General features: G+C 41.5%; 1 protein-coding gene across 7 annotated transcripts in view; it reads right to left on the bottom strand.

Annotated features, from left to right (window-relative positions):
* Positions 1-11817, bottom strand: part of LOC136773367 (follistatin-A) — a 33286-nt gene extending 21469 nt beyond the window's left edge. For all 7 annotated transcript variants that reach the window (XR_010822601.1, XR_010822605.1, XR_010822602.1 and 4 more), the window contains exon 1: positions 10774-11817. Coding sequence is in view for 2 of the 7 variants with exons in the window: in XM_066727000.1 (XP_066583097.1) it covers positions 10774-10999 (226 nt within the window). In the remaining 5 variants the exon portion in view is untranslated. The remainder of the gene's footprint in view (positions 1-10773) is intronic.
* Positions 11818-22133: the final 10316 nt, after the last annotated feature.

Below are 22133 nucleotides of genomic sequence, written 5' to 3'. Positions count from 1 at the left end.
AGAGAATCGCCTGCGCGCGCTCTCTGTATAAACAAGTGGAACAAGGTCTTGGACCAATCGTGGCTGGGTTAGAAAAAAAAGTGCAAGTATTTGTACTATGTATAGTATACTACATAGTAGTGAAGTTAGCCATGAGATTGCTAGAAGATCAGTCATCCTGGCAACAACACGACTTTGGAACGTTTCAGGTCTCCTCTTGTTTATTTATGTCTCTATCAGCAAGGTGACACAAAGCAAAACGTGAGGAATTCTAGAAAACACAGTACTTAAAATGAGATTCTACTTCTTTCTCCCACCACAATTTTTTTTTTCATTTTATTTCCGCCACGGAGACAATCCCCTCCATCGATCTTTTTTCCTAAGGACAGTTTTCAATGTGGCTGACTTCTCCACTGGAAAAACGTTTCTGGAGCACTCTGTAAACAATGTTCACTATTCCCAAGCAGAATGCACGCGCCTCGTCAAAAGAGCTTTATCGCAAAATCGGCCCTTGCGATTTTTTATCTTCTCGCTTTCTCCAAAATCGATGATCTATGTTATTTTAGCCGTGCGTATCAACACAGTGATAGTGAAATGAAAATATATAATTACGTACATACATGCATACACGATAAAGTTCGTAAAAAATGACAAAGTTTACCAGCAGATGGCACTGATGTTCTGCGCATGCGCTACTGCACTAAACATTCTAACCTCAATCTTCCGGTTTTGGTGGTAGGCACAGAACGAAAATTCGCAAACCGCCGTTTCTTCGGAATTTACAGAATTGGGAGCAATGAAGCTTCGACAGATTCCTCTCCCCCCATTCTTTCTTGTGCAGTAGCGTCCTTTTTTTATGGCTGGGGGAAGTTTTTTCCGCCACTCGCTCAACGGCGGTGGAAGTGAAACGCCTGTGAAGAAGACTAATGCGATTTTGCATGATTAATTTGAGATAAAGCGCTACGGCATTATTCACACTCCCCGGTCGCTCGGAATTAACCCAATTTTCGCTGCTAGCAACAATCGAGGCCGCGGACGACTTTTTGCCCGTCTCGCCATCGAAAGGTATTCTCTCTCGCCTCTACCGGGAAGCCAGAATCAATGGAAATGGTAGCAGAAAACTGCTATCGCGCTGCTTTTGAATAATTATCGACCTGGATGTATTCCAAGCGCGGAAGGATTTATAGGGGGTTTTTTTTATCATTTCCTCACGAAAACTGAAAGATTTTTTTCGAACACTTTTAACTCGTTATAAATTTCGATTAATATTGTCAATACGATCTCGTTCCTCCAATAACATCCCGATCGTGTGTGGAAAGTCGATATTTACTCCTCGATATTATATATACGCGTAAAAGAAATTCGAATCAGTTTAACTTTTCCGAATGTACAGTTTTCCACTTTGAGTTTTCAGCTTTGCCAATGATCGAAAATTTCTCCTTTCCGTCTCGTTTCATCGCGGCGAACGACTTTTTGACGAGATACGCCCAAGATGCAAAAATAGCCCGCTGGCGATTCCAATGTTTTCACTCGAATCTCGCGTTACCGTGCAAAAATAGTTTCGTGAAAAAGCGATTCGCGCCGGGATGCGAGAGAGAACGGTGACCCCAGCGCGTAACTTTGCTCACCGCGCGAGAGCCTTTTATATGTATTTTCGACGCGTAATTAGCTGAGAAAGTCAAATACCGAAATGCTGCGCCGAGGGAGAAAGGGCCGATTGTGATCGAATAAATATGGTACGAATCGACGAAAAAACAAAACTGACCTGCCTTAACAAGGAGACAGACACTGCAAAGATTCTCTTGAAAAATCGATAGACTATTTTTAAGTATCCATCTACCCCAGTCGAAAACTATAAACAGACATTGCATCTGTTTTTGCGTAAAACTATAGATCCAAAGACTTGATTTTATTCTAAGAATAAAAATCGATCGTTTCTACTTGTTTCAAATATCAACAAGAATATAACACCTTTATTTTAGATCTATTATTGCGTAATTAATTTCAAAATAGATCCAAATAACGATTTCCCTATGTAAATTTATCGCAAAATCAAATGCAAATTTTTTTTTTCACTCGGATACCCTTGTCCCATCTCAAGACTTTTCAGAACGTACACAGGATCGCTCCTGTAAAGCTAGCCAAGCTTTGTTTATGTTTATCGCGAACACCATTGGTCCTTGGTATGAAATTCGACTGGGGAGGGGAGATTTTTCCGATACACCGTTGATTTTTTGCTGCAACTGTGAATCATCACGAGCGATCTAGTTGCTCGGGCGATTCAGAGGGGCTGATAAAGTTTTACGGGGAAAAAATGGCGAAGGAGCGGCAGCTCGCAGCTGAACAAGCACTCGACTTTACCATTGACTCCTTTCGAGGCAGCACCGCGATCCAATCACAACATCCCTAATATCCAATAATAACTCGCGCTGCAGGCCTTACGAATAATTCCCAGCGATTCTCGTGTTATTTCTCAATTTTTTCCATCGCCAGAGATTATCGAAGGGCACTGGGTGCGTCTGGGAGTAAACGGGAGAGCTTTCTGTGAGATTATGTAGTTAGCGTATGGTGTAGCTATACTATAAATAAATATGTATATATGAAAAGAGAGCAAATCTGGCTAAGTAAGCGGGAGAGTATTAATTCGCAGTTACAGGGTGTCTAGACCACGGCCCAGTCGCCGTTTGGCCCAGTTATACCCTTTTCCCCTCTCTCCACCACGTCCTTTCCTTCCTCCATCCCTCTCTACCACGCACACGCCTCCCTCCCCTACTCCAACTATAAACTAGTCGGAACTAGTCCGTTCGCCAACTTACGTTACGCTTATTTACGAGGAGTTTAAGTCGAAAACCCGAGCTAGGGCTCCTAATCAACGACCACCCCCCATCCTTAAGTCGTTCTTCGCGTCTCATATCGTGTATAATGTGCGTATAGATATATGTGTCGGCTGAAAAATTGTTCCAGTTTATTTGTGAGAATATTGAGACGAAAATTAGGATACCTCTAATCAATGAGTGTCTGTATTCTTACGTTTTTTTTTTCACGTAATATGATGTCTTAGAATTCCCTCTTGATCATACACAACTATATTACCTAGATCCTTACGTCATTCTTGAAATTGTATTACGTATACAATACAAGTCTATAAAAGTTATTTCAAAAATGATTCTTTCTATATGCTTCGCGAACATTGAATTTAAACTAATTAGATCCCATAATGTTGCCACCGTCCATCAACTCATGTATTTGACGAGGCTTTGAGATGAAAATCTGAACCAGAACTTCTAATCAACGGCTACTTCTATCCCTAGATCATTCGTCAAATTACGTAAAGTACACATTATAAACATGTATCCATAAAAGTTACCTAAAAAATTATTCTCTGTAAGTGCTCGTAGGATTTATCAATTTTAAACTAGTTGGATCAGTTAATAATATCGTCACCGTTCTCCAACTTTGGTTCATTTACGAGGAGTTTAAATGAAAAAGCCGCGAGCTATATAAGACACTTCTCTAATGAACCTGTACCCATATCCTTATATCATTCTTTACATCACATCGTGTATATATTAAAAAGAATTATTGACGTTTATTTAGGACACGTTCGGGAGAAAAATCCGAAGCACGAATCTCAAGCAACTAGTAGTCTCGTCCTTACGTCATATTCTTCACACGACATCGCGTATACTGTAATACGAAGTCAATTAAAAAAATTATTCTTCCTAAACGGTCCACTAATTACACCAATCATTCTTCGGTTATTATAGTTTATTATCTCTTGCCCAATTTCATCTTATTAATAGCTACGACTACTTTTAACTATTGTCCTTTGAATGAAATTTATATAGCGTTTCCGCCAAAAGAGCGATGTTTACGACCTAGCGAAAGTCTAATCCGAGAAGCCAAATGAGATATAGGACTGTAAAATTTATAGAATATTACGAGTGAATCAGAAACTTCCAGTTTATCTACTTTATTTACCGACTTACCAACTACTAACGCATATTCAGCTAAGATAAACATCCACGTTTCGAGAGATCAGAATCAAGCCACGTTTCAAACTGCTGAAACTTTCAACCAACTTTTCCCTTTGGGAATTTTATTGCTCAGCTTGGTCCTAAGACGTTCATTCGTTTAAACCTATTTGCGTTCCATTTGCAAATCTCCCGTATACTTTGCAATAGATTTCTAATTTTCCCAAAAATCTTCTCTCCTTCTACATATATATATATATATATATATATGAATTTATATGAATATAGGAAAAAACCAGAGGTACAACTCGGTTGATAAATTTGAAGCACTGGAAAACCTAGCGCACGATTCGTAAAGTTCTTTTTTCACGAGAGCTTTTGACAAATGGAGAGTTCCGGATCTTGATTGCCAAGGTCGAAAGATTCGTTATCGAGATTCATTTATGTGGAATAGCAAAGGAAGAAAAGGAATATAATGGTGGAAGCAAAAGGGACGGGGGGTGCAAGGGAGGGGATTCAGCTTTGGGGTCGTTTAAAGGAGATGGCATCGAGCGAAAAGGTTCTCAACTCTGTTTACAAGTTGAAACGCGAGGAAGCGAGCGAGATTCAGAGGAGATTTCTCGTGGAGCAAGATTTTTCTCTTGGTCGTGAGAATGGAGGGAAACATAATGCACATTGTGAGAAGCTAATATCTCGGAAAGGTAGGAGGATGCAGGATAATTGACGAAGCCGGTTGTTGAAAGCGAAAGCTTCGGTTGAGCACCACGTTTATCCGGTTGCTTTATCGTAAACACGGGGGTTAATGCGATCCTGGTGAAAAATCGTCCAAGACTTATGAGTCTAGACTCTCTAGGCTCTACGGCGAACTGGCCGGCAGGTATGCGAGAAACGAGCCGAGTGGCTGCAAAGATGACGACGATTAAACTGCCTATCTTATCCCATTCTATCCCCCGTCCTATCCTATTCCACCTCGCAATATCTTATCCCGTTCCGCGTTTTCCAGACTCGCGCAGCACTCTTGTCGCCTTTTCATCATCTTCCTCCACTTCCCCCCCCCCTTGCGTTTCTATCTCGCCATCTTTCTCGTGTACTTTGCTACTCCCGCGTTTCTATACTCTCCCCCCCCCCCCCCACTCCCACATATTTCTCTCTGGTTGCAGCAACGTCATCGTATTCCTCCGCTCGTGTATCCTCCCCCCCCCCCCCCCCCGATTATTCCAATAATTTACGAAACGTCCGTTCACCGGGAAGTCTCCGGGACGTCCGGCGCAAGAGGCGTTTTATAATCGGTATATACTCGGCCATCTCGTCGTATAGCAAGCCGGAGGGTATGACCGAATTTTTCGCGAGATATTTTTGGAGAGGATTAATGAGGCGACGGCTGCGTTACGGGAGCGCGATAGGCGCGAAAGATTAATGGGCCACGGAAGCAGCTTCGACGGGGGATACGGAGGGATCCTTTTATTTTTCAGCGTGAAAAAAAGGACGCGATTATTGAAAAAGGTATAGCAAGAGTGGGAAGAAGGTGCTCGTCGAGAGTTTTCGAGCCGATGTGTGTTGTATGTGTAGGGGGAAGGGGGTGGGGGTAGAGTTTGATGGAGGAGAGGGTGATGGTACGGTTGGGATAAGAGGAGGGGGAGGAGGAGGGGGTTGCGGTTTTGGTCAACCGGTCGGGTCGCCGCCCTGGACGGACGAGGATCGTCCGGGCCTTTATGACTAACCGCGTGTCGTTCTCCGGCTCGCTGGCAAGAACTTGCCTCCTGCAGCCAGTCGCAAATGCCTGTGCTGCTCCACCGAGCACCGATCTTTTTACCACTTGTTGTCGCTCCTACCGATACCCTCTCTCTCTCTCTCTCTCTCTCTCTCTATATATATATATATATGTAAACCCCCCATTCCATCTCCACGTTTTTACCCAACAGATCCATACCGATCGCTCTACTCTTCATCTTTAATTCGACGTTGAACCGAAACCGGCTCTGCCTCGGAAAATTTTCGAGAGTGGGTGGAAGCGCGGCAGCTGTATATAACGCGCGAGGGTTAATACGGGGGGTGGGGGAAGGGAGCGAAGAAGGTAGTGGGTGGGGGGAGGAGAAAAATAAAATACAAGGGAGACGAGAGAGTAGGTACGAAAAGTGGCGAATGACGAGATACAGACGCGCGGTGGAACTGCGCCTGAGTCCGCTATCTTGTTTACCCCTTCCCCCCCTCCTCCTTCACCTCCTTTGGGGCCCTCCTAAAGTAGCCAAGGGTCCAGGACCCTCTCTCTCTCTTCGCTCCTGACTGCACAGTTTCTTCGTCTCTCTTTCCGTCTCGTTCTTCTTTTGCTTCTCTCGCTTCGTCGATGCTCGCGCGTCTGGAGGCTGAAGCTCCTCTCTCGTTGATGCGGAGGAGCACTGACCCGCAAACTGGTTCCTCCATTACACCAGGCTTTCTCCCCCTCTCCCCCTCCCCCCCCCCTCCACCCCCTGCCCCCTCCATGACCAACCTCGACCGTCTACGACTACCGGACCTCGTGTTTATCCACCTTTCCTCCCCTAACCCTCTACCTCCCCCTTTATTCACTTTATTCTCTTTTCAATCTTCCATTTCCTCTCTCTCCCCTTCTTCTTCCTTTTCTTATCTTCTTCCTTCCTTCCTGGCTCCCTCGCTTCTATTCGACCGTCCCCCTTCCCATTCAATCACCTCCCCCCTCCTCCCTTACCCCCACTCTTTCTATTACCGATCAAGCCTCATACGAGTAGTCGATTCTATAATTAAGGCAACGCGCCACTGTATTACGCGTTATTCCGCGTAAATCGAAGCTTTGCGAGGCGGTCTTGCTATGGCGTTAAACCCCCCCCCCCTCTCCTGCAACGACGGAACTTCCGGGGCTATTTTTTTTTAACGGTCGTTCAGAGAACATAGCGGTAGTTGTATATAATTTAATTTTTTACGAGAGATCTGTGGAAAAGCTGAAATTCGTTGCGAAGAGTGGACAAAGTAGAAAATGCTCGATTGGCTCTCGACGAGCGGAGCGCGAACAGGATGTTCGCCGGCCACGTTTACCACCGCGAGATCGGCTTGGTAAATAATAGGATAAGCGCGGAGAGCGTGCCGGATCCTCGGTCTGCCCGTGCCAATATAGGTACATCCTGAAAGAACCGTTAAGTATAAGCGAGTTGAAATAGTTTTGGCCACGCTCCTCGCCTAAAACCCATTCGGACATACCCTCCTTCATCTTTTCTTTGAAATCGATCCTTATAACGTTTGTGGAATTCCGCGACGATGAATAATCCCCTGGGACTCAACACCGACGGATTTCGTTTCTTAGGAATCAATAGTGATCGGTAAATATCATGGATGAACCCTCCCTCTCCCCTTCCCCTTTATGCTCCTAGTTTACCGGGAAACAATTATTAGCGAAAAAAATGGAGTAAAGTCATGGGAAGGAATGAATGCGAAGAAAAGAGGAAGAAAGTGGAGGGAAGACGAGAAATGGAAGGTCAAAATGACGAGGAATAATTTTGCAAGACCAAACACCGATGGATGTCACGTACTCTTCAGGAATTAACAGTGGTCGGTAAAAATCGTCAACATCCCCCCCCCCCCTCTCTCTTACACCGAAGAAATAAAAAGAAAATTTTGACGTCAAAAGGACAACAATTTGCAGTCAAGAGAGCGCAGGGAAGATCCGAGAACCAGAAGTGAGGAAAAATAGAGAAAGGAAAGAGAAAAAAATATGGCGACCATATGAGTAAAATTTCGCAAGATTCAGTACCGACGGACTTCACTTTTTGGAAACTATAGTATAAATCGATCATTTTGAAAATTCTAAAGGTTAAAGAGAAAAGTTTGGAGCAAAGACATAAGGGAAGGAACGAAGAAGCAGTAGAGTGGAAGAAAGTGGAGGGATGACGAAGAGAAGAAGAGAAGAAGAAGAAGGTGTTTGGCCAAGTGCGCGCATGCACGAAGGTAATCAGACACGAAGGCCGCCGAACACGAACCGGAAATCGAGAAAATTCCCCCTGATCTTCGGAAGATGCGCTGCTGGCCTGGGCGTACCCCAGTGTCCGACAAGTGGCTGACCGTGGCTGACTAAGAAGGGTCTAGTCGGTCCTGGAATTACACGTTCAACCTCCGCGTGCGAGATTACAGACTTTTTGCAACGGCCTCCAATCATCCGCCGGATATCACCGAGGATTCCACACCCCTTCTTTCTTTTTTCTCCGTCTTTTACTTCCCTCTCTCCTCTCACCCCCACCCAACCCCCTCCTTTTCTTCCTCCTCCATTTTTAACGAGCTCCAATTTCTTACCAACTCTTTTTAATTCTATACATTACTCGCCTTTCCTCGCTAATTAATTAATTAATCAACCATTTCTTGCTTCATTAATCGATTATATATTCGCTCTTCTTCCGCTCCTCTTGATTTCTTTTCAATTTAAACCTCGCTATCCTGATTCCACCCTTTTTCATATACCTTTTAACCGTTTCTCATGCGTTCCTCTCCTCCTCCCTCCCCGTGCAGACTTTTCTACATCTCCTCTATATTACAGAAACTGGTTGCCGGTACGCGAGGATCGATTTTTAGCCGAGCGCGCCCCGAGCTACGATCTCGATCGAAGGCCAAACACAGCCGGAAGAAGAACGCCCGCGTTATACTACTCTCCTTTATCCAGCATTACGATCGTCGTTAACCGATAAAAGCACTGCTAGAAACACCTGTTTTCGATTACAATATTATCCAGTATTATGCGCAATTAAATCTTTATTCTCCTCGCACTGCATGCGACTCCAAAGTTTTATTTTAATTCAAACAAGTGTGTAAACTTGTAATTATATATATATATATATATATATATATATACTCTCCACACATTTTGATTTGTTTCTTTTTCCACATGAACAGAACGCATGAATGGAATACACATAACTGTCCAAAATTGTTGTTACAACAAACTGCAGCTTTAGTGTGCGGTGAAGTAAATTTTCCAAGGAAAACGTGTTATAATTACACGATTTAAAATACGAAATAAAATATCTTACAACGTATATAAAAAGCAACTAAAGAAGTTTTTGCATTAATGCAAAACTTTTGGATTTGCAGTGTTTCTGCCTGAAGATACTCGAAGAATTTTTCAAAGTGGAATCTTTTCACCGTAGCGAACGGACCGGCCAGCGAATCTTTCCCAGAATCCTTTTATACCGACGATAATGAAGTTTTAGAGTTTTGGCGAATTCCTTTTTATCGAATGGCGAAACGAGTTGGCTGCTCAACGTTGCTGCTGTTTTCTGCAAAACGTACGTCCGCTGGACGCGCAGTGTTTTTTGTACAAGGACGTTAATGAAGTTTTAGAGCCGCGCGCATAAGCCTTGCGAGTTTTCCCTCAGCCGCCGGAATTAGCATTGAAATAATTGGAGTTTTATCGCCTCGCTGGATTGCTCAACGAGTGATCCAACGCGCCACTAATTCAATTGCCACGAAGGGGATAATTGCCGATGATCCTCGACCGATGATCTCATTATATTACGCCTGGAGAGGAATCAAACCGAAGGAAAAATTCAAACACTCTGTGTTTCCTTTTTGGACATTCGTACGTTTGTCAGGAGAAATTATTATTTTTCAAATGGAGATATCATCACTAATTTAATTATTTATGGAGGAAGGGATAATTGTCGATGATCGTGGAAACGATGATCTCCTTATATCATATATACTTGGAGGAAAAATTCAAAAACCATATTTTTTTAGAGAAATTCGTAAAATCGTGATTGGAAAATATGATTTTTCAAGTAGAAATAATAAAAAGTTGCTATTCAACGCTTCACTAACTTAATTGCTGCGAAGAGCATAATTGTTGATGATTCTGAAAACAATGATCTCATTGTATCACGCTTGGAGAATAATCAAACTCGTGGAAAACTTCAATCACTAATTTTTCTTTTCTAGAAATTCGTAAATTCGTGATGGGAAAACATGATTTTTCAAGTAAAAATATGTATGGTACGAAACTGGAATTTGACGTATCATTAATTTCATCACAACGACCGAGATAATTGTCGATGATTCTCCATTGGTAATTCCATTGCTTTACACCAGAAGAAGAATTGACTATAGAGAGAAAACAATTATGCAGTATGATTAGCTTTTGGAAATTTATGAAATCACGAGAGGAAATACGATTTTTAAAGTAAAAATAGTAAGAAATTTAAATGAGTGACCCAATACTTCAATCATTCAATTCCTACCAAAAGAAAACCCATCAATAATCCTTCACTACAGTGAGGAAATTATACAATTAATAAACCGGAAGGAGGATCAAACTGAACAGAAAACATTAAAAACTCGTATTACATTTTGGAAACTCGTGCAATTATAAGAGAAATTTTATTTATAAAGTAGAAATAATATAAAAAGTCCAATAAGCTAGCCAACGATTCAATAATTAAATTCTTACAAAAAGAATACTTATCAATGATGCTCCACCAGTGATCTAATTATATTACGACGAAAGGAGAATCAGACTGAAGAAAAAAAGTAAAAGAGTTATACAATTTCGTTTGAAAATTCTAGCAAGTGTGAAAGAGAATTGAATTTTAAAGTATAGAAAAAATATAATAAGAAATCTCAACTAGCTACCCAACGGATCGATGATTCAATTCCTACAAAGAGGATATACTTATCGATGATCCTCTACCAGCGATCTAATTACACTGCGTCGGAAGGTAAGAATCATATTAGAGAGAAAAAATGAAAGAGTTGTAGAATTTCGTTTTGGAAATTGGTGAAACGGTGACGAAAGAAAGCTAATTTTCAAATAGAATAAAGATGAGCTCACCGGTGGCGATTCTTGCTTGGAGTAGGAGTCCTAGAAGTGCCAGGGGGAGGAAGAAGGTCCTGTGTCGGGGTGCCGCGAGGACGCTGCAGCGAGCGGCCCTCATCTCAGGTGGGCAACGCCAGGTGCCCCCAGGACTCACTTCCGCCTTCGCCCTCGTCTCTCTCTTATTCTTGAAATTGTTCTCCAGCTCGGGTAAACTCAAACGATCTCGTCTTTCACATCTCATCTGCTCGCTGTCTATCGATTATCGATCTCTTTTTTTTCTCAGTCACTTGAAATTTATTTTCTCTTAAATACAGTGTCAGTCTGCAGTCTCTCTCTCTCTCTCTCTCACACTTATTTTCAAACTATAAAAAATCCTCTTTCTCAATCTCTGTCCGTTTTCTCAGAAATCTCATACGATTCGACACTCGACGTCTCGAGTTCCATTATCGAAACAATCGATCGAAGTATGGAAAAGAGGAGTGATTCGGAGTTATTATTTCGTCGAGTGTGCGTAGCGGACCTCCGTGAACGGGTTATTCGTGGTGGAGAACGTAATCCGATCAGTTTGATAAGGATTTTCGAAGGGAAGCTCGGCGAGGTGGAAAGGGGGGAGGAAGATAAGGTTTTTCCACGCTGAATCTCACGTCACACTGGACACGTGGCGCGCAACGTTCGACACGCGCCTTTGCACGAAGATCCCTCGAGAACCACCAGTTCCTCACACGCCACGTGACGATCCACTCTCTCTCTCTCTCTCTCTCTAGTTCCCTCTCCTTCCCTCTTTTTTACGCCAATGCTATGTTCCAGCGTCTATCTCGAGACTCGGAGGAGACAGGTTGCTCGAGGGGGTTGGTAAAAGTTGTTGAATAAAAATTGTTCAATCGGATGAATTTGAGGCGCGGTTGGATCGAGTGGTAAGAAAGGTGAAGAATTATCGTTGGAAAGAGGTGGATCGAGTAGGTGATGCGGGGGGTTGTTGTTGACACGCTGATGGTATATATACGAGGCTACGGGCGATTCGGAGTTTGATAGCGACACGCGCGGAGGAAGCCAGGCGCGCACGAGGCCACCCGGCAGACTGAGAGCCGAGACCGAGAGGAGTACTCGGTACTCGGCTAACTCGGCGGCCAGCGGCACCAGCCGGAACGACGACGCCGTGGCCGTGCCAAGCGGCGCTACACGACGCGATGCGATGCGATGCTGCACAAGCCGGCTGCTATACCAACCAGCAACCCAGCTCCTTTACCTTTGCTTTCCTTTGCCTTGCCTTGCCTTGCCTTGCCTTACCTTGCCTTACCTTGCTTTACCTTCGCCTCCTTTTCCCGACTGCCTACACTTGACTCTCTCACCATTTATTTCTCCATCTCACTCGCTCTCTCTCTTTCTCATCTCTTCTGCTTCTCTTCTCTTTTCAATTTTCCAATCCTCGCTTTAACGAATGAGAGAGAGAGAGAGAGAGAGAGAGAGAAAATGCGTTGTTACATGTACAAGGGTAGTAATCCTTATGTAAAAAAAAAACATTAAATATTTTACTACAGAGATTAACTTTGCGGAATTTTGTTTGTTTACAATGAGAAAATACAGTTATAATTGATATAATCGTTGTGTTTAAATAAATATTAATTTACATATTATATGAATAAACAGAAGACTAAGAGAGAGAGAGAGAGAAGAGAGAGAGAGGGCTTGTGACTGGAAGGGTTCGTGCGAAAAAAAGGAGTGGCACGAAGACTGGGCCACTGCATCCGATCGTAACTGACCTTGGCTTCCCATAGGCATTGTTTAGGCCAGCCGGTGCGGTGACCATCGATTGCCTTAGCTGTCTGCCACCTGTCCGTTATGATTCGACCCAGATGAATATCAACGACCGCAAATCACATCTTTTAATCTCCCCTTCCCCCCCCCCTCCCTCCTCCTCTCTCCGGCCGAGCTCCTGCCGATTTGCAGCGACCAACCGGAAGGATCCACGATTTAGATGTTAGCCAGCTGTTGTTATTCCACGCTTCGGTTATCGACCGCAAACGCACACCGGATGCTCTGATTTCGCTAAGCCATCAAACAGACGCAGAAAGAAAGGGAGAGACTTTTTTTTCGCGCGATATCCAATCCGTATTTTCATCCACGACGTCCCTATGCCTCGGCGTATCAACCGTTTATATCTCCTCGTTACGAATAACCCCCCCTCCCCCCTTAATCTATATATATATATATATATATATAATTACGAGAGAATTTCACGTTTCGAATTTTCCGCTCGGACGATCTTTAGCGATCGACCTCGCCTGAGTTTCATGGTCGCGCCTTCCATTTTCACCCCGACACCCCCACCCCCCCTCCCCCAACCACACAGCTTTCTCAACCCCTGGCTGGATCCACAAGTGAATCCAGTCCCTGCATGGTCGGGCCAGTGACGAAAAGCGATCCGTTCCGTCTGTTGCTCCCCTTGAACCACGTTTAATCGTAGCTCGTACACACACCGCAACCGTGCACGCACAGCGAGGAAACGCGAGAGGAGGGGAGGGGGGTTCGAGAAAAAGCTGCGAGAGTCTGAGAATGGTGGGCGCCGATTAGTTTTTCTTCCAGTTGCAATTTATCGAGGTGAGGGACGATGGGAGTAAAGTATATAGTAAAGGGGGTCCGATTGAGGTCGGTGCTTGCGCGTCCATTGAAGAAAAGTGAGGAACTGGGAGAGGCACGCGGGATGAGAGAAATGAAGCGAAAGAACGTGAAGACGAAATGGGGGTTGGGGAGGGGGAGGGGGAACAGTAGAGCGGGATAGAGAGCGCAAGGGGGGAGCGAGAGAGAGAGAGAGAGAGAGAGGCACAGGGGTCCGGTTCCCCCGCGCGTGACGCAGTTTCCCCGTGATCGATCAACCGCTTCTTGCTTCTCCCCATCGAAGGCGAGATTGTGTACGCGAGCCGAAGAAGCCGCTTTTTCCGTCCGTTCATCTCCGTCCAACCTCCCCCCACTCTCTCTCTCTCTCTCTCTCTCTTTACCACTCACCGTCTCTTCTTCTCTCGCTGAATGCGATTGTCACCGCGTCGTCCATTGACTGGACGGACGCCAGACGAATCCAGACCAGATCAGACCTTATACAGATCCCTTAAGCTGATGCTGCACTACGCGCTTCTACCAGCTCTGCAAAAACTCTAGCGTAGCTGTTATATATATATATAGTATTATATACAAGATGATATTATTCGTAAATAAATACCCAGTGCCATACTATAAGGGATTTAAACTGTTTCGGTCTGATCGGGAAATTATTAAACTCAACAAAATTTAAGGATTTTTATAGTTATTTTTGTTACTAATTGCTACAAGCTAGCATCGAGTTTAGGAGATAAATATATACAGGCTGAAGAAAAATACCTGGATTTTAAAAAATATTTATCTTAATATTTGATAATTATACATATATTTGTATCGAGTGATTATCCCGTCGAGTTATAAAATAATAGTTTTATTAAATAAAATTTTATTCAAATTAATAGTTTTATAAATGCACTTATGTTAGAAGTATTTCATTGAATTTTAAACGTAAATGGAATAACGATAACAGAAGTGATTTTTGATCGAGTGAAAACTTAAAGTAGAGTTGATAAACAATTTTTAGAAAATTGTTCCAGTGCTTTATTACAAAAAACGATGATAAAATGTTGACAAATATTCTTCGAGTATCACACGAACAATTTCACTGATATTTGGTGGATCGCCCTGGAAATATGCTAATTTTATATACAAGAATTTTACACGTGCTAACTGATTAACATTGGAAATTAAATTCATCGATAATAGATGGATATTATTTTAAATAAAAATTTTTTGATAAAAACCAGATATGATTTAACATTCTTTTGTTACTTAAAAGTTTCAATAGCCATAGGAACACATTTAAATTCCTCGTCCACAAGTTTGAAAATAATAAAGAAAAGTGCCGGTACACCTTCTTTTAATGTTCATTTCGAAAAGCAGTTGCCTCTTCTTCATTTCGCTGGGTTCGATCGTCGGAGCAAAAAGAAGATATTTACGATAGTTGTTTATAGGTTGCGAGGTATGCAGGTTTCTGCCTCGGACCTCTGCGGCACCCGCGTATCCGCGAGGGCGATCTGACAAGCAGCAACAGTGTGATAATCGACAAGTTTGCCACCGATTACATTTTTCGTAACTCGAACGATCCTAAAATCGTGATCGAGATTCGAGCTTCGAGTTATTTATCTATATATAAAAATATGTATAACGCGCATGTGCTATATTACGATTTATCGACGCAGTATCTCATCTGCGTTTCGCGCTGCGCTTTGCACCTTTTTGATTAATCAAGATGATATCGCGATGAGGCTGCCCAGACAAGCCCGGTGATTTAAAGCTCCTTCTATCTTTAATCAACTTTTACAATTTGACTTTCTTTATTAGCCTCTCCCCTGTCATCTCTCTGCAAAAAATAATATATATATATATATAGGTATACACACACACACGCGCGCGCGCGAACTATCCCCGGTAATCAAATTACCCCTTCATTGTCACTCTCTAATTCCGCAAGCTTCTCGCAAAATTCCTCGCATTTATGACGTCACTCGCGAGTATTTCGGTACTGGGCCATTGAACGTTGGTAGTACCAGTTTCGAGAGATCGATCGTGGCAATAAATTGCCTTTCCTACTTTCAAGAAAGTAGATGAGATCATCGAGACCTTGGATGACGTCACTTTGTTGCTCACTGGACAAATAAGGAAAAATAAAGGTTCGAGTCTCCGGGAATCCTGACGCTCCTCCCCTCGTCCGGCTTGGATTTTTGGCGATTTTAAGTATAAGAAATCTGCCAGCAGAGTGAAGACTTTGTAGAGTCAGCAAGGGTAGAAGAGGGGGAGGGGGGGGGGGAGGGGTGGAGAGGTTGGAAGTAGAAGAAGCAGAAGAAGAATTGGAAGAGAAAGAAAAGTAAGAAGTAGAAGAAGAAGCAGACGAAAAGGGGCAAGATGAAAAGGGGCTCGGTTTGAAAGAAACAATGTTGCAGTGCCAAACGTGCCCGGTGCACACGTTTGGAGCTGAGATTTACGCGGCACACGTGCGCAAGCCAGCCGCTAACAAGACAACAGAACTCTTTATAAGGTCCGAGCGCCGAGTTCGCTCCAGACGTATCTCCTCGGATCACTCTCAACGCGAATACCTTCCATTCCATAAACGCTGATGCCTAATATGCAAAATAAACTCCACGCCCCCCCCCCCTCCCCCAATCTACTACCACACTAATTTTTTTTCCATTCTGAAAATGTCCCTTGAAAAATCAGCAAACCAATTCGAATCTATACGACGCCTCGTTTTATCCATGCACACACCCCGGCCATTATACCGTTCCTCTAATGAAAAATATCCTCGAAAAGAAACCCGATATTAATCAAGTAGAAGGAATAGATTTTTATTTCATTCCTTTAATCTTTTATATAGAATCGAAACGAGCTTTTAATGACTTTCGGCGCTCGTTAAAATTACGCGATAATAGTAATGCAGATCCCGCTTGATGAATGTATAGCTATAAATCGTCAGACTGCATTCACCAGTTTATATACTATTTCGCAACAAACTTAAAAAAATTTACCAAAAAGAATCTCTCCAGTGAAATCATCCATATATTTATCTCGTGTGAGTTTAATTTCAGTTGTATGAATATAGTAGAATAATTTTTGGATTTATTTTGGTTTACTTTGCTTTTCGGTGATAGTGTTTTTTGTATTGGATTACAGGTGAGCGGACTTCTTTTCATAGGATCGATATCTTTTCGTATAGATTTTTAAGAGTTTTGGAGAATTCGGTGTTTGCATAATTTGAGGAAGTTTTGCATTGTTTCCTAGATGAAGCGAAGATTCAGGGAATTTATGAAGGAGGAGCGTGCACGCGGATTTTAAACTTCATTGAACAAACGCGATAGTCGAGAGTTAACTGTAAGCTGAAGGAGTTGAAAACGAAGGAACCTTAGGATAAAATTTATTGATATCTTCAACTAAACACTAAAGAAACTATCAACTACGTATTTTACAGAGTAGGAAATTACTTTAAAAAATTACTAATAATGCCAGACTGCAAAATTAGAGTACCACACACACAAAGATATATCTCGTAAAAGTATAAATAATTTTTTAAACTTATTTGTGTCGTTAAATTGCTCATATATATATTTGAAATAAGACTAATAAACAAAAACTGTAGGGTTTCCGGGTCAATTGGAATAAAGGAAACAATTTAGAACGATAAAAGCAGCTTTAGCAATTTCATTGGACATTTCGTCCATTCATACAATAAATGCTTAATGTTGATAGCACAATATGACAAAAAAATTTCTACATCTACGAACTATATTACAGTAAAGACAGTTTTCTTTTTATGGTTCACTGATTAACTGATATTAACCATTATCTCACATTATAGCCATTCTTTATACAATTAACTATAACGTTAAGAAAAAAATGTTTTTCTTAAACGTAATTAAATTTGTTTAGGTTTTGTATTAATTTATTTATAATAAGAAGAAACTACAATAAAAATTAAGTTATTTGTAGAAATTATTTCCAACCCTTATATTACAAGGATGAAGTGAAAATTGTATAATTAAGCATTATGTAGTGAAATACAGAAGACGAATGTTTTCCTTAAATGCAATAAATTAATTTTTGTGTAATTGAGTTTTCTTTAAAATTAAGTCTAAGGAAAATGAGGCAAACTAGAGAGTCATCTTTAAATCTAATTATAATCCTTGTATTTGAAGGATTTAGTCGAAGTTGTAAATAAGAATTATTCTACAAAACCTTATAGTAGAAGGAAGTTATTCTTAAATTTTATATTTTTTTTTGTTTTTATTATTATGAGTACCATAATTAGAGAGTAATGTTAAAAGTAATCGGCATCCTTGAAATTTGAAGGATGTAGTCATAATCGTAAGCAAAACTTATTCTGATAAACTATATTATAGAGCTAAGTTATATTGTTAATATGTTTTTTTTTTGTTTTGTCTATTTAATTTTTTTGGGGGGATTTGGAAATTTTATTAGCACTAGTTAAAAATACAGAGTCATCTTACAGTCTAATTCCGATCCTCCTATTGGGGAGGATCCGGTCACTTTTCCTTGACTTGCGTTCAAAGGAAGGTCTTGATAAGGTAGCTGCTGCGATGGTTTTTCAGCGAGCATCGTCCAGTGTACTACTACGGGAGCCTGGTGGAAGGGAATAGTGGGTGAAACGCGCTTAACACGTTTTTGCTCTCTCTTCTTGCGAACTTGTCGAGCGTCCTTACGAAGGTGGAGTCTTGCCCGTCTCCTCAACAGTGGATCAGATTTTGCAAACCTGATTCCACGTTTCAGAGACTTGAGCAGCATTCAGTAGGGATTTAGCATCGAGATTGCGCATTATGAGCTGAGAGACTTCAAGCGGAAGTTTGCCAATAATGTCAAGCTTAGGGTCAGAGTTCCAGCCAATTGCCCGAATGAGATACCTGAAGAATTCCATTTTTGAGTTTTAGAGTCTCAGTGTTATTCGGATGGTAGCTCACTCGGATGTGAGGCTGCTGTCAAAGCTTCAAGTTATATACCCCCTGTTTCCATGGTCTGGTGCACGGGGGTAGTTCCGGTTCGCCGGACAATCAGAAGTCGGAGAAAGACGCCTCGGAAGTGACTTCTGATTGGCCGGCGCACTCAACCGGAACTACCCCCGTGCACCAGACCATGGAAACAGGGGGTATATAACTTGAAGCTTTTGACAGCAGCCTCACATCCGAGTGAGCTACCATCCGAATAACACTGAGACTCTAAAACTCAAAAATGGAATTCTTCAGGTATCTCATTCGGGCAATTGGCTGGAACTCTGACCCTAAGCTTGACATTATTGGCAAACTTCCGCTTGAAGTCTCTCAGCTCATAATGCGCAATCTCGATGCTAAATCCCTACTGAATGCTGCTCAAGTCTCTGAAACGTGGAATCAGGTTTGCAAATCTGATCCACTGTTGAGGAGACGGGCAAGACTCCACCTTCGTAAGGACGCTCGACAAGTTCGCAAGAAGAGAGAGCAAAAACGTGTTAAGCGCGTTTCACCCACTATTCCCTTCCACCAGGCTCCCGTAGTAGTACACTGGACGATGCTCGCTGAAAAACCCATCGCAGCAGCTACCTTATCAAGACCTTCCTTTGAACGCAAGTCAAGGAAAAGTGACCGGATCCTCCCCAATAGGAGGATCGGAATTAGACTGTAAGATGACTCTGTATTTTTAACTAGTGCTAATAAAATTTCCAAATCCCCCCAAAAAAATTAAATAGACAAAACAAAAAAAAAACATATTAACAATATAACTTAGCTCTATAATATAGTTTATCAGAATAAGTTTTGCTTACGATTATGACTACATCCTTCAAATTTCAAGGATGCCGATTACTTTTAACATTACTCTCTAATTATGGTACTCATAATAATAAAAACAAAAAAAAATATAAAATTTAAGAATAACTTCCTTCTACTATAAGGTTTTGTAGAATAATTCTTATTTACAACTTCGACTAAATCCTTCAAATACAAGGATTATAATTAGATTTAAAGATGACTCTCTAGTTTGCCTCATTTTCCTTAGACTTAATTTTAAAGAAAACTCAATTACACAAAAATTAATTTATTGCATTTAAGGAAAACATTCGTCTTCTGTATTTCACTACAATAATGCTTAATTATACAATTTTCACTTCATCCTTGTAATATAAGGATTGGAAATAGTTTCTACAAATAACTTAATTTTTATTGTAGTTTCTTCTTATTACAAATAAATTAATACAAAACCTAAACAAATTTAATTATGTTTAAGAAAAACATTTTTTTTCCTAACGTTTGCTCTTCAAGTTCGTTATATCTACAATTATCACTGAGTCCATCATACAGAAGAACTTCATTTCTATTGCAAAATGTGACAGTCAATGACATTGAGATTTTAAGTTTGTAAAATAACAATCTTCTACAATCTTTTCAATTTAAGAAAAATTTTTTTTATTCTACTGTATTCTAACTTTGAACGATTTCGTGACTGCCTCCAACGGATGAAGTAAAAAATATAATCCCGGCACCAGTGCACTGACGAGATCCTCTGAAACAATAGGCAATAGGATCGTAATCAGATTGCATACATTTACTCTGTATTGTTATTACATTTTAATGATAATAAAATAAAAACCGAACATAAAATATTTCTTATTTATATAAATAAATGAGATGTTTGATATCAGTAGAAACTGTGCTTGGTTTGGGAAGGTGAAAAGGTGAGGTGAATGACGTTGTAGACGGTGAGTCGAGGCTCGTCTAGACCGACAGCAGACTTAGAAAAAAGAAGGAATTTAACGCGAAGCTACCAAGACTGGTTCGGAATGGCGCCGATCCGGTCGACACATCTAACAAGCACAGCACTCAGACATTTCCCAGATCCACCATTAATTAAACGATTCCTACGATCATCTCGTTTAATATGCTTACTGTATATGCTTACCTGCATATCAGTTCTGAAAACGCAATAACATCAGTCTCATCCACAATCTTCACTCTTAAAGTTTAACGTTACATCAATCACGATTCCATTCAACCAACGTGTACGATTATTAACAATGTAATGATTCGATTAAAAAACTTCCTCTATTCGAACAAGTAAAAAAAATTAAGAAAAATATTTCCCAAGAATTTTAACAAATCAAGAGAAAGCGAATAAAAATGAAATAGCACGGAAAAAGGGTTATTCGTCATTGCAGAGAAGGGAAGTGGAATAGAAGAGGAAACGTTAAATGGTAAGACGGAGAATGTAGCGAGATGCTGGCAGCTGTTGGCAAGGCGCAGTGCGCACCTGCCTCCCTCCTTGAATTTACGGATAGACATTCCGAGAAGTCCGAGTACTCCTACGTTGTTTTTCATCAATTGTTCTTGCTGGTGTACCTTCTGAAAAAATCCACCCCCCCCCCCTCCCCCCTCACCTATCCATTTTTCCACCACGAGTCTCTAAGCTACAGTCAATGTAGGAGAAGAGAAGGGCAAAAAAATTTTCTTAAAAATACCGAACGACTGTTATTATGTATGATTGACGATGAAGTTTCTTAAAAAGTTAAGTGCTCTGGAATTTTTCAATTGTTCTTCAGTATCAGTTGTGTGGGAGACTAGATGAAGAGTCACAACGGTATTCGAAGTCTAAGGGGATTTTATCGTGTGGGATATGAAGAATGGGAAAGATGTTCGCGTGTTTGTGTATATTTCTCTAGTGGAAGGGCCAAGTATATATATATACAAATGTGTGTGTAAGTGAGTGAATAAGAGAGAAGAGAAGAGAAAAGAGAGACGCTTTGGTTTTGGGGCTAGCCGAGGCATGCAGCACGCAACGCAGTCGGTTGCTGCAGGTCTGGGTATCGGAACAGGGGGAAACAATGAAGTTTTCAAGGGTTGACTCGGGCGGGGGATCAAAGGTTGAACGAAGGGTGCACGACTTCAACAGCCCCACTGAGTGGCTATTAGGCACCCCCAAGCCAAGCAAGAGCAATTTGCTATAATCATTACTATTCAGAATCTCTGCCGGAACTCAGCCGAAGGGGCTACTCTCCTCTCTCTCTCTCTCTCTCTTCAACCTTACATTTTTACCATTCTCCTTCTCGCCCCCTCCCCCCTCCTCCGCCCACCCCCTTTAACGTTCTCGTTCCTACCACGTCGTCGCTCCCGAAGCTACGTGCGCGTCTCTTATGCGGCATCTCGCCTCCTCATCTTCCTCCAGTCACGATTTGATTCAACTTTCGAATTATTATTCAACATGTCTAGCCCCGAGTGGGCCTCCTTCCCCTCCCCCTTCCCTTCTCCCTTTCTCGCTCTCGCTCTCTTTGCCTCCCCACAAACAACCTTCTTGTCCTCAGACAAAGATATTTTACTCAACAACCCATCATACTTACTCATTATGTTTACCTCCTGCTCGATTCGTCTCGTTCATCTTGCATTCTTCGTTTCTCCACCCACAGTTAAAACTAGCAAGATATAATACAGGGAAGATCATTACACGTACTAAGGTCAGTTTGATATTAATTGGAATATAAAGGAATATTTTTCTATCGAACGTTGTATTTTTTGCAGAAAGACTGCAAATATTTTCTTTTTTCAGTGGGATTTAGCCTGTTCGCTTTGAAGTCTCTTTAGTAATAAACAGTGATCAATTTCGCGCGAGAAGAAAAACGTGTGCGGTAATTATATTAAGTTATTTGTTATTTTATCATGGGTAAGAATTTATTTAATTGTTAGAAGCATTTTTCATGAACTTCAGCTGTGTACGAATTGCAACTTTTATGTTTATAGCCATTGCAATTTTTTTTATTATTTGCGACTTTTATG

The sequence above is a fragment of the Prorops nasuta genome, unplaced genomic scaffold (assembly GCF_024137725.1).
Source record: "Prorops nasuta isolate Cenicafe-Biocafe unplaced genomic scaffold, Cenicafe_Pnas_1.2 PNAS00005, whole genome shotgun sequence".
NCBI classification, from domain to species: Eukaryota; Metazoa; Arthropoda; class Insecta; order Hymenoptera; family Bethylidae; genus Prorops; species Prorops nasuta.
Note: the sequence above shows the minus strand (reverse complement) of the source record. Positions and strands in the feature narration are given on the sequence as shown.